Source organism: Neomonachus schauinslandi, chromosome 5 (assembly GCF_002201575.2).
Source record: "Neomonachus schauinslandi chromosome 5, ASM220157v2, whole genome shotgun sequence".
NCBI classification, from domain to species: Eukaryota; Metazoa; Chordata; class Mammalia; order Carnivora; family Phocidae; genus Neomonachus; species Neomonachus schauinslandi.
Genome location: NC_058407.1, coordinates 98,322,681 through 98,335,362, shown reverse-complemented (window position 1 = coordinate 98,335,362; position 12,682 = coordinate 98,322,681). Strand labels below are relative to the sequence as shown.

Below are 12,682 nucleotides of genomic sequence, written 5' to 3'. Positions count from 1 at the left end.
TATAAAATTCCACAGAAAGGTCAGGATAAGAACAGAAAATGCCTCTTCAGTGGGGAGATATGGACACTAAATGAGAGAAGTGCCATAGCAGGTGATTTGTCCCAGGTCCTATAGCCAGAAAAGTATAGAACTGGCAGTAGAACTCAGGTCTTCTGGACATTTTTTTGACACTAGCTATCTTCAACCATGGATAAAGTTGAGGGAGACAATTGTTCTGCAACCCCCCAGAGAGAAGCGAAGAAGCCAAGTCCTCAGTATCATAATTTGAATGATTTAGGTTGAATAGAAAATATTTTGTGATTGGAATGGTTATAAATGCTAAAATAAATTGTGGCTTCTTATTCTTAGGAACACTTTAAGGCAGGGCATCTTCAAGTTGTGGCACAGATCGGATACATTAGAAACAGGATGTATGACCTTAGCCAGGGCCTCTCAGGCCAGCACTATTTTTCTTCTGCTATCCATCTGATTATTTTTTTAATTCCTGAAACATACATCTGGAGCCCTTTAATTGTAATTTTTTTAATTTTGTGTTCTTGTTTGCATGGACAGGAAAAGTTGCAAAATCCAGTGACTGGCATAAGATGACATGTCTTTGATGTGAGTGGTATGAAGATAATGTTAGGGCTCTTTAAGGATATGGAGAGGGGAACTGTGGAAGTAAGAAGGGAGGAGAAGAGGGGAAAGCGGTAGGTGGGCGCTGATCACAGGTTCGCCATCAGCCAGTCCAGCAGCTGCAGCCGCGTAACATTTCCCAACGCCTCATCCAGCTGTCGCTCCTTCTCATAGCGCAGCACTGACTGCAGGACCTCACCGACACTGCGTCCTTTGTCCACAGCAGCAGCCGAGAGCTGAAGTAGCTGGGGAAAGGAAAGAAAAGCAGTAGTAGAGGGGCAGAGCATCCCAGAGCAGACAGGAAAGGGCCTGCCAAGGCTAGAACAAAGAGGCTGGGCAGACCTTGGTAAACTGCAGTAAAAAGGCCTCGTCAAAACTGGCAAGTATGCAGCCTGTCTGACAGAAGAGAGTTATATCATCCTTAAAGAAGAGATGTTAGCATCCACCTGCCCATCATATGGAAATACAATTTCCCACTAAGACTAAATCTTGTTGCTTCCAGTGGGTGTTTGGTCAATGGTGGTCCTGTTTTCTTTTTCTTTTTTTTTTTAAAGATTATTTATTTGAGAGAGTGAGAATGAGAGAGAGAGAGGGAGTACATGAGAGGGGGGAGGGTTAGAGGGGACGCAGGCTCCTTGCCGAGCAGGGAGCCCGATGCGGGACTTGATCCAGGGACTCCAGGATCATGACCTGAGCCGAAGGCAGTCGCTTAACCAACTGAGCCACCCAGGCGCCCTGTGGTCCTGTTTTCTAAGAATTCTTAAGTTCTTAAATTCACTGTAATATCACGAAACAGTCTCCATCATTGTCCCAAGACCAAACAAGGGCGGGGGGAAATAGCCAGAGGACAAATGCACATGGTGCTTTCCATGCCCTATAGAACAGACAGCCTAGAATGCTAGAAAAGCAGGAAAGCGGCTTAGAGATCCATTCAGTCCCTGGAAGATGCAGCCAGAAAGGTGGCAAGACTTGTCAGTAATACAGTGCTAGAAATTAGCAGAGGCAACATGCATGCCCAGGTCTCTGAACCCTATGTTTAGCTCTCTCTCCAAGCTTAAAATGAGAAAAATTAGCCAAAGCAATCATTCTAGCCATATGAACACAGTACATTGCCGTTCATCTAAGTAACCAGATTTTTATTTTGTGTATTCTGCACCCGACTCTCTGAGAGGAAGGAAAACAAACAGGCCAAATATCAGGAGCTTTTCCAAAAGGGGAAATTTCCATGAGAGAGACTAAAGTACACATGGATGTTCTTAAAACAAATGGAAGGACCAAGTCTTAACAAAGAGAAGATATAAAGAAGAACCAAATGAAAATTCTAGAACTAAAAAACACAAAATCAAAATGGACTAAATAGAATGAAGATAAGAGAGGAAAGTCAGTGAACTTAAAGACCGATTCATAGGGAAAACACACACACACACACACACACACACACTGAACAATATAAGAGATTGATTAAACTTTCTTCAATTAAACCTCTTTGAAAAAATAAAGAGAGCTCAGGGGCCTGTGGAACAATACTAAAGGTCTTATATTTATGTCATTAGAATTCCAGGAGAGGAGAAAAGTGTGGTGCAGAAAAAATGCTTGAAGAAATAATGGATGAATGTTTCCCCGGTTTGCCAAAAGATATAACTGACAAATTAAAAAAGCTCAGTGAGCCTAAAATAAGATAAACCCAAAGAAATTCACTTTAGGACCTGTCATAATCAAATTGCTAAAAATTAAAGAAAAGGAAAAAATATGAAAGCAGCCAGAGAAAATGCTGCATAATTTATAAGAGAAAAATTCAAATGACAGCAGATTCCTGATCAGAAACCATAGAAGTCAGGATATGATATAACACTTTTAAGCACTAAAAAGAACGGCCAAATCAGAATTCTATATCAAAAATTATACTTCAGGAATAAGATCCAAAAAAATTTTCAGATTAAAGAAAACTAAAAGAATTGCCAGAAAATGTGTTCTAATTCTTTAGACAGAAGGAAAATGATGTTAGAAGGAAGCTGGGAACATCAGGAATGAATGAAAAACAACAGAAACAGTAAAAATCTCAATAGAAATAAGAAGTTATTTTTCTCAGTTCTTTAAAATATGGGCATACCTTTTACAGAAACAGTAAAAATCTCAATATAAATAAGAAGTTATTTTTCTCAGTTCTTTAAAATATGGGCATACCTTGGAGATACTGTGGGTTCAGTTTGAGACCACCACAATAAAGTGATATCACAATAAGGCGAGTCAAAGTTTTTGGTTTCCCAGTTCGTATAAAAGTTTTGTTTACATTATTAAGTGTGCAATAGCATATGTCTAAAAAACTATGTACATAATTAAAAAATACTTTATTGCTAAAATATGCCAACCATCATCTGAGTTTCCAGTGAGTTTTAATCACTGACTACAGATAACCATAACAAATATAATAATGAAAAAGTTTGAAATAGTGTGAGAATTACCCAAATTGACACAGAGACACAGAGTGAGCAAATGTTGTTGGAAAAGTGGTGCCAATAGACTTGCTTGACACAGGGTTGCCACAAACCTTCAAATTTGTAAAGAACGCAATATTTGCAAAGCACAATAAAGCGAAGCAAAATAAAATGAGGTACAGCTGTATGTTTATAATTGAGAGCAAAAATAACATTGTCTATGGATTTTTCCAGTATACATAAGATTATACAAAATAACTACAACATAAGGGGGACAGTAATGAGACTGATAGAATTACGATTTCAGTACCACAGTTTAAGTGGTAACTATTGATTTTACATAGACTCTGAAAAGTCAATGTCTTTTGTAATCCTTAGAGAAACTACTTAAGAAAACAATACAAAGACATAGAGTCAAAAACACAATAGATAAATTAAAATGGAATTCTAAAAAAAAGGTTAATAATCTAAAAGAAGGCAACAAATGGGGGAAAAGGAGGCAAATTAGAACAGTGGACCCAAATCCAAACATATCGATAATTAGGCTAAATGTAAATGGTATAAACACACCAGTTGTCAGAATGGATTAAAAAGACCCAACACCATATGTTACCTACAAAAACACTCTCTTCAAATGATATAGGTAATTTAAAAGTAAAATTATTGAAAAAAATGATCATTGGGACACCAATCAAAAGAAAGCTAGAACCTCAGCATTTATGGTCAATTGATTTTTTTATGAAGGGGAAAGATAATTCAAAAGGGCCAGATATCCATTTGTCTTTCCAACAAATGATGCTGAGACAACTGTATATCCATATGCAAAAAATGAACTTAGATGCCTACCTCATTATACATAAAAATGAACTCAAAATGGATCACAGACCTAAATATAAGAGCTGAAATTATCAAACATTTAGAAGAAAACAAAGGAGAAAATCTTCATGGCCTTGGGTTAGGTCAGCGTTTCCCAGTCTGGCACTATTTACCTTATGGGCCAGGTAATTCTTTTGTTGCAGGCTGTCCTGTGTATTCTAGGATGCTTAGCAGCATTCTTGGCCTCTACCACTAGACCCAAGTAGCAACTCCCCTCACAGCTGACGCAGTTGAGAACTACTGGGTTAGGCAAAGATTTATTAGATAAAACATCAAAAGCACAAGAACAGACTGAGAGAAAATGTGTGCAAATCATGTATACCTCATAAAGGACTTGTATCCGAATATATAAGGAGTTCTTTTTTTTTTCAGAATATATAAGGAATTCTTTTAACTTGATAACAAGAAGAAAACAACCCAGTCTATGAACCCTGAGAAACAAACTGAGGGTTCTAGAGGGGAGGGGGGTGGGGGGATGGGTTAGCCTGATGATGGGTATTAAAGAGGGCACGTTCTGCATGGAGCACTGGGTGTTATATGCAAACAATGAATCATGGAACACTACATCAAAAACTAATGATGTAATGTATGGTGATTAACATAACATAATAAAAAAAAAAAGAAAACAACCCAGTCAAAATATGGGCAAAAGATTCACACAGATAACTCACCAAAGAATATATATGAATGGCTAATGAGCACACAAAATGATGTTCAACATTTTTAGTCATTTTAATGTAGGTCTATCAAATTAAATCTAGAGTGAGATACCATTATAAGAGCTATAACAAAAAAAAGAATAATGTTGATGAGAATGTGGAGAAACTTAAACCCACATAAATTGCTGGTGGGAATGTAAAATGGTACAGTCATCTTGGAAAAGTTTGGCAGTTTCTTAAGAATTATACTTACCTTAAAATGTAGCAATCCTACTCCTTGTTAGCCAAGAGAAATGAGAACATATGTCCACACAAAGATTTGTATGTGAATATTCATAGCAGTATTATTCATAATAGTAAAGGAGTAAAAACAATCCAAATGCCCATTAGCTAGTGAATGGATAAACAAAATGCAGTACATCCATTTCATGAAATACTATTCAGCAATAAAAAGGAATGAACTGATACATACTACAACATGGATAAACCTCAAGAACATTATGTTAAGTGTGAAGAGCCAGATGTAAAAGAGCCATATTTTATTTTATTTTAATTTTATGGCTCCATTATATAAAATGACAGAGAGGTAAATCTATAATGATGGAAAACAGGTAAATGGATACTTGTGGCTGGGGGATAGAAACAGAAATGTACCCTAGAAAGTTCTGAGATAGAGAAATAAGGAGTCCCTAGTCTTATCATATATTAAAACACATTATAGAATAATAGTAATTAAAACAGTATGCTATTAAAATAGTAAGAGTAGACAATTCAATGGAACAGAACAGAAAATTCAAGAAAAGAACCAAAGACAGGTAGCCATCTGGAAAAAAATTAAGAGGTTGCATCCCTACCTCATACTTAAATAAAAATGAACTGAAAATGGATCAAAGTCTTAAATATTTTTAAAAAATCATAAAAGTACTAGAAGAAAACATGGGAAAGCTTTGTTAATACGTTGTAGTGTAGAATGTTTTCTAAAATATGACACAAAATCCAGGGAAAAAGTTGAAAAATTACTTAGATTTGACTACATAAACATTTTAAAAATATATGACAAAAACAAAATAAAAATACAAATGACAAAAAATTGTATTTAATATCATAAAGGCTAATTTTATTATATATATAAAACTCTTAACAGATCAATAAGAAAAAGACTAGCAACCCAGTAGAAAAATGGGCAGAGGTTTTGAAAAATTCATCCATGAAAAAGGAAATTCAAGTGGTTCTTAAACATATAAAGAGATATTTATCCTCATTCCTAATAAGACATGTGCAAAGAAAGGCAACATTCAGCAAAGATCAAAATTTTGGCACTCATTGTGGGACAAGGCATGGGAAATGGGCATTCCCATGTTGCTTTAATAGATGTGCAAATTGGTACAAGTTCAATGGAAGGCAATTTGGAAATATATATCTAATATACAAATACATTTTTCACAGACATCTTGAAATTCCTTTCCTAGGTATTTAGCACATACAGAGATGTTTGAATCTGTGCATTCAGCATTGCTGAAATATTAGCAACTGAAATGTCCATACCTATGTATGTGTGGTTAAGTACAGAGTCTTCATACAATAATATGTAGCCACTAAAAAGAATGTGGCAGCTAAATATGTTGCAGAACAGAATATATATATATATATATATATATATATAGTACTAACATTTGTGACTTAAAGAAAAAAATATATATACCTTTAAGTATTTGCTTGTGTATGCATATGTATTTCTGGAAGGATAAAGAAGAAATTGATCAGAAAGTTTTTCTCCAGGGAGGGAAATGGGATGGGAGATAAGGATAGGAAAAAAAAAACTTAATTTTCACTGTGCCTTTTGTGCCTTTGGATATAATACTATGCACATATTATCTAGTCAAACATGGATACAAATTTGTTTAAAGGAATTGGGTTCATGGGGATTCCAATGTTACTGCATCAGCATGAGAGTATTTCCATATATTTATTAAATCTCTTTCCATGGGGTGCCTGGGTGGCTCAGTCATTAAGCGTCTGCCTTTGGCTCAGGTCATTATCCTAGGGTCCTGGGATCAAGCCCTGCTTCCGGCTCCCTGCTCAGTGCGAGGCCTGCTTCTCCCTCTCCCACTCTCCCTGCTTGTGTTCCCTCTCTCGCTGTGTCTCTCTCTGTCAAATAAATAAATAAAATCTTAAAAAAAAATCTCTTTCCAAAAAAAATCTCAAATCATTTTAGGTAGTTTCTTTGAAGTATACTTCATCCAACTTTTATTAAAAATATACTGATATTCAATGCAAATCTACTCATTAGTTGAAATTTGAATGTGCCATTGCCCATCCTTTCCATTCTTTTAGATGACCATCTTTATCTTTACAGTGGGCAAAGGTGTGTGTGTGTGTGTGTGTGTAATTCAAGTATATTGTCTTCATTTTGGATAAGTATATTATAGACATTCTATTTCAAAATAATATAAAACCAGAATGTATTATGTATATTATGTATGCTGGGCTTGACTTAAAAGATGGATATAGAACAAAAACATTTCACAAATTATACACATGAAACCTATGCTCCTTTTTAGATTTTTTTTTTTCATTAGCTTTTGTGAAAATAGCCCCCTCTGTTAACTGTTATGTACCAAAATAGTTGCCTGTTTTACAGACTGGGAAAACTGTAAAAGAACTCAGAGATGTATCTCAGATTGGAACCCCATGTTCTGTCCTCTAGCCCAAACTTAATTGTGCACACATATGACCGGCGAATTTTGCTAAAATTGAATTTCTAATTCAGTAGGGCAGGAGTGGAGCTTGATTCTGTACTTATAACAAGCCCCCAGGTGATGCAAATGCTGTTAGTCCACAGACCCACTTTGAATAGCAAGTCTATAAATCATACAGTTTCTTGTTTAGTAAAGCCTTATCTGGATATTATACAATCCCGTGTCTCCCCAGGCATCAGATAAATCAAGTAACCCAGTTATAAGGATTACTAATGCCACTTATTAAACAGAGAAAATCCCTCCTGGTTTCTATGAGGATGAATTATTTTTATAAATAATTCCAGCTTCTTGTGCCATGCTTACTACTTAATTGGTGCTATTCCATTTCTCTCAATTGAGGTGAAATTATCAAAAGTCCTAAGTGTGTGTGTGTGTGTATGTGTTGTAGGGATGCTCTGTTTCTTAATTCCTCTACATTACCATGAAGCAGCAACTTGCATAAATACTCATGCTTTCCAGCCTCAAAATTTCCTTTCAGAGGAGGATTCAAAATGACAGCATAAAAGGATCCTGAACTCACCTCCTCCCACAAACACAACAAATCTACAGCTACATATGGAATAATTCCCTCTGAAAAGGACCCCAAAGCTAACTAAACAGTGCTTCCATAAGAAAGAATAAAAGAGCCACATCAAGATGGGTGGAAGAGGGGTGCCTGGGTGGCTCAGTCGTTAAGCGTCTGCCTTTGGCTCAGGTCATGATCCCAAGGTCCTGGGATCGAGCCCCGCATCAGGCTCCCTGCTCCGCGGGAAGCTTGTTTCTCCCTGTCTTACTCCCCCTGTTTGTGTTCCCTCTCTCACTGTGTCTCTGTCAAATAAATAAATAAAATCTTAAAAAAAAAAAAAAGATGGGTAGGAGAAACAGAGACATGGTCTAGCAATAAACCTGACCCTAGGCACAGTGACCTAAATCAGGAGGAATCTCATAAAATGGAGCTTGTCCCTGAGGAATGAGGGGTCTGTGCCCCATATCAGGCACCCCAACCCTTAGGAACTGCACCAGAAAAATAAGCCCCCAAAGTGTCTGGTCTTAAAAACCAATAGGGTTTACTTCCAGGAGAACCAAAAGGCTATAGGGAATGAAAAATCTGCTTTTAAAGGGTTTGTACACAAACCCACTCATCCTGGAACCTAGCACAAAAGTAACAGTTTGAAAGGCTCCTAGACTATATGCAAAGAAGACTCATTTCTTCATCTGCCAGAGAGGCAGAAACTTTCTGGTACTCTCTTTGTGGATGAAGGCACTGGCAGGAGCTGTTTTTGTGTTTTCCTTCCGCCTTGTTGGTGCCAGTTGGGTGGATGCCCCCTTCTCACACCACCTCCTAGCCTGCTAGCTCCAGTGGGAGCACCCAGTTCCTGCACACTGCAGCCACAGCTCACCATGCCACAGTCAGTGGACAGGCACAAATCACACAGGGGATGCTCTTTGAGAACCTGGCTCTGGTGGCCAAAGGGGATTGCATTTCTGGGTCCCAGGGGTCTGAAACAATCAGAGAGAGTCTTTGGCAAGCTACCACCCTATGGTACTGCACAGAGAGCAGACTAAAACATCCAGTCTTCATGTGGAAAAGGCCTATCTTCTTGTCCTGGAACTTCAGCCTGAGGGGCAGGCTTCAGGTTTGCCACACACCCAGAGGTTACAGAGGCACCCCCAAAGAACATAGGCAGGGAGACACCATATTTGCCCAGTCCCTTGGCCTCACCACAGCTTATTGATACCTCCTTAAAAGGAGCTTATGTGCATGTCTAAATACACGATTTTTGCAAGTGTTGCCCAGGAATACCTCCAGATCTCCTAGTCTGGAAGTCATCAGGGATTGTAATTGTGGACCCCCAAGATTGTATATATTTACATACCTTAAAAGTTGCTGCCTGAGGATCTGGCTTACAATTAACTTGAAACTAGGCACTGTCTGAGATCCCTCCCTTTGGAACACTGACAGGTCTTGGCATAACCTCAAGAACTGTATTAAGAACAAATCAAGCAACAAATCAAAACTACAATGAGATACCACCTTACACCAGTCAGAATGGCTAAAATTTACAATTCAGGAAACAATAGATGTTGGCAATGATGTGGAGAAAGGGGAAACCTCTTACACTGTTGATGGGAATGCAAACTGGTGCAGCTACTCTGGAAAACAGTATGGAGGTTCCTCAAAAAAGTTAAAAATAGAACTACCTTATGACCCAGCAATTGCACTACTAGGTATTTATCCAAAGGATATAAACAGTGATTTGAAGGGGCACATACACCCCAGTGTTTATAGAAGCAATGTCCATAGTAACCAAAATATGGAAAGAGCCCAGACGTCCATCAACAGATGAATGGGTAAAGAAGATGTGATGTACATAGTATATATAATGGAATATTACTCAGCCATCGAAAAGAATGAAACCTTGCCATTTGCAATGACGTGGATGGAGCTAGAGGGTATTATGCTAAGTGAAATAAGTCAGTCAGAGAAAGACAAATACCATATGATTTCAGTCATGTGAAATTTAAGAGACAAAACAGATGAACATAGGGGAAGGGAAGGAAAAATAAGATAAGATAAAAACAGAGAGGGAGACAAACCATAAGAGACTCAACTATAGGAAACAAACTGAGGGTTGCTGGAAGGGAGGTGGGTGAGGGGATGGGGTAATTGGGTAATGGGCATTAAGGGTGGCACTTGAAGTAATGAGCACTGGGTGTTACATGTAATTGATGAATCACTAAATTCTACCTCTGAAACTAATAATAATACAGTATATGTTAATTAAATTGAAGTCAAATAAAAAATTTAAAAACAAAAAGAAAATCACTAAAGTCTGAGAAACAGCCAAAAGCTAAGGTACAGTTGAACAATAAGGTTCATCTCCTACATGAGGCTACAACTCCTTCAAGACTGGGAAAGATAGCTGTTTCACCTAATACCTAGAAACAAATATAAATACCTAAAGAGTCACACAAAATGAAAAGACAGAGGAATATGTTCCAAATGAAAGAATAAAACAAAACCTCAGAAAGAGACCATAGTGAAAGGGAGATAAGTAATCTACCTGATAAAGAGTTCAAATTAATGGTCATAAAGATGCTCACTGAACTCAGGAGGAGAATGGATAAACACAGTGAGAACTTCAATAAAAAGATGGAAAATATAAGAAAGTACCAGACAAAAGTCACAGAGCTGAAGAATTCAATAGTTAAACTGAAAAATACACTAGAGGGGTTCAACAGAAGATTAGATGAAGTAGAACAGATCAGTAACCCAGAAGACAGTACTGGAAATGACCCAATCAGAACAGCAAAAAGAAAAATAAATTTTAAAAAGTAAGGATATCTTAAGAGACCTGCAGGACAACATCAAGCAGAATAACATCTTCATTATAGGGGTCCCAGAAGAAGAAGAGAGAGAAAAAACAGGAGCAAATATATTTTAAAAATTAATGGCTAAAAACTTTACTAACCTGGGGAAGGAAACAGACATCAAGTTCTAGGAAGCAAGGAAAGTTCTATATAAAATGAACCCAAAGAGATAATTTAATTTATAATTAAAATGTCAAAACTTAAAGATAGAGAATATTAAAGCAGCAAGAAAAAAAAAAAACTTTTCTTTTAGAAGAGAAAATAGAGGGAGCCCCCATAAGACTATCAGTACATTTTTCAGCAAAAACTTTGCAGGCCAGAAGAGAATGATATGATATATTCAAAGTGCTGGAGGAAAATTGAGATTGAGAAGAGCTACCTTGCAAGGTTATCAATCAAAATTGAAGGGGAGATAGTTTCCCAGAAAAGCAAAAACTAAAAAAGTTCATTACCACTAAACTTGCCTTATAAGAAATATTAAAGGAACTTCTTTAAGCTAAAAATGAAAGGCACTAACTAGTAACAAGAAAACATATGAAAGTAAAAATCTCACTGGTAAATGCAAATATAAGTAAAGGTAGTGGATTAACTATTTATAAAGCTAATGTAAAGGTTAAAGGTTAAAAAATGTCTTGAGGAAACTCCATACTGTTTTCCAGAGTGGCTGTACCAGCTTGCATTCCCATCAACAGTGTAAGAGGGTGGAACATAAGGAATAGTGAGGAGGACCACAAGGGAAGGGAGGGAAAACTGAATGGGAAGAAATCAGAGAGGGAGACAAACCATGAAAGACTCTGGACTCTGGGAAACAAACTGAGGGTTACAGAGGGGAGGGGGTGGAGGGATGGGGTAACCGGGTGATGGGTATTAAGAAAGGCATGTGTGGTGATGAGACAGGGTGTTATATGCAACTAATGAATCATTGAACACTACATCAAAAACTAATGATGTATTGTATGTTGGCTAATTGAACATAATTAAAAAAAAATGTTAAAAGACAAAAGTAGCAAAATTACCTGTAACTATAATAATAGTTAAGGGACATACAAAATAAAATGATGTAAAATAAGACATCAAAAATAAAAAGAACATGGTGGGGAGTAAAAATGTAGAATTTTAAAAATGTGCTCAAACTTAAGATGTTATCAACCTAAAATAGACTGTTGTATATATAGGATGTTATATGCAAACCTCATGGTAACCTTAATGCAAAAATCTATAGTAGATACACATAAGACAATGAGAAAGAAATCTAAACATAACACTAAAAAAAATCACTAAACCACAGGAAAAGAAAGCAAGAGAAGAAAGGAACAGAGAGGAACTACAAAAACTGAAAGTAATCAACAAAATGGATAAGAAAAACAAGACCCATCTCTTTGTTGCCTGCAAGAGATTTACTTCATCTAAGGACACACATATAGAGCTCAAATAAAATCAGAAACAAAAGAGAGAAGTTCCAATTGATACCACAGAAATACAAAGGATCATAGACTACTTTGAAAATCTACAGGCCAACAAACTGGGACAACCTAGAAGAAATGGATAAATTCCTAGAAACAAATAATCTTTCAAGACTGGATCAGGAAGAAACTCTGAATAGACTGATTACTAGCAAGGTGATTGAGTCAGTAATTAAAAGCCTCCCAAAAAACAAAAGTCTAGGACCAGATGGCTTCACAGGTGAATTCTACCAGACATTCAAAAAGATTTAATACCTAGCTTTCTCAAAGTCTTCCAAAGAATTGAAGAGGAGAGAATACTTCCAAACTCATTTTACAAGGCCAGCATTATACTGATACCAAAATCAGATAAGGACACCAGAAAAAAGGAAAATCACAGGCCAATATCCCTAATGAACATAGATGCAAAATCCTCAACAAAATATTAGTAAAACAAATTAAATAGTACAATGAAAGAGTTATATACCATGCTCAAGTGGGATTTATTCTGAGGATGCTAGGATGGCTCAACATTTGCAAATCCA

The 12,682-nt window shown here is 36.8% G+C and overlaps 1 protein-coding gene across 1 annotated transcript in view; it reads right to left on the bottom strand.

Moving 5' to 3' along the window:
* Positions 1–532: 532 nt before the first annotated feature.
* The window catches only part of AKAP3 (A-kinase anchoring protein 3), a 29,686-nt gene continuing 17,536 nt past the window's right edge, over positions 533–12,682 (bottom strand). The window contains exon 3 of the mRNA XM_021690685.1: positions 533–860. Within this exon, the coding sequence (XP_021546360.1) occupies positions 705–860 (156 nt within the window). The 3' untranslated portion in view covers positions 533–704. The remainder of the gene's footprint in view (positions 861–12,682) is intronic.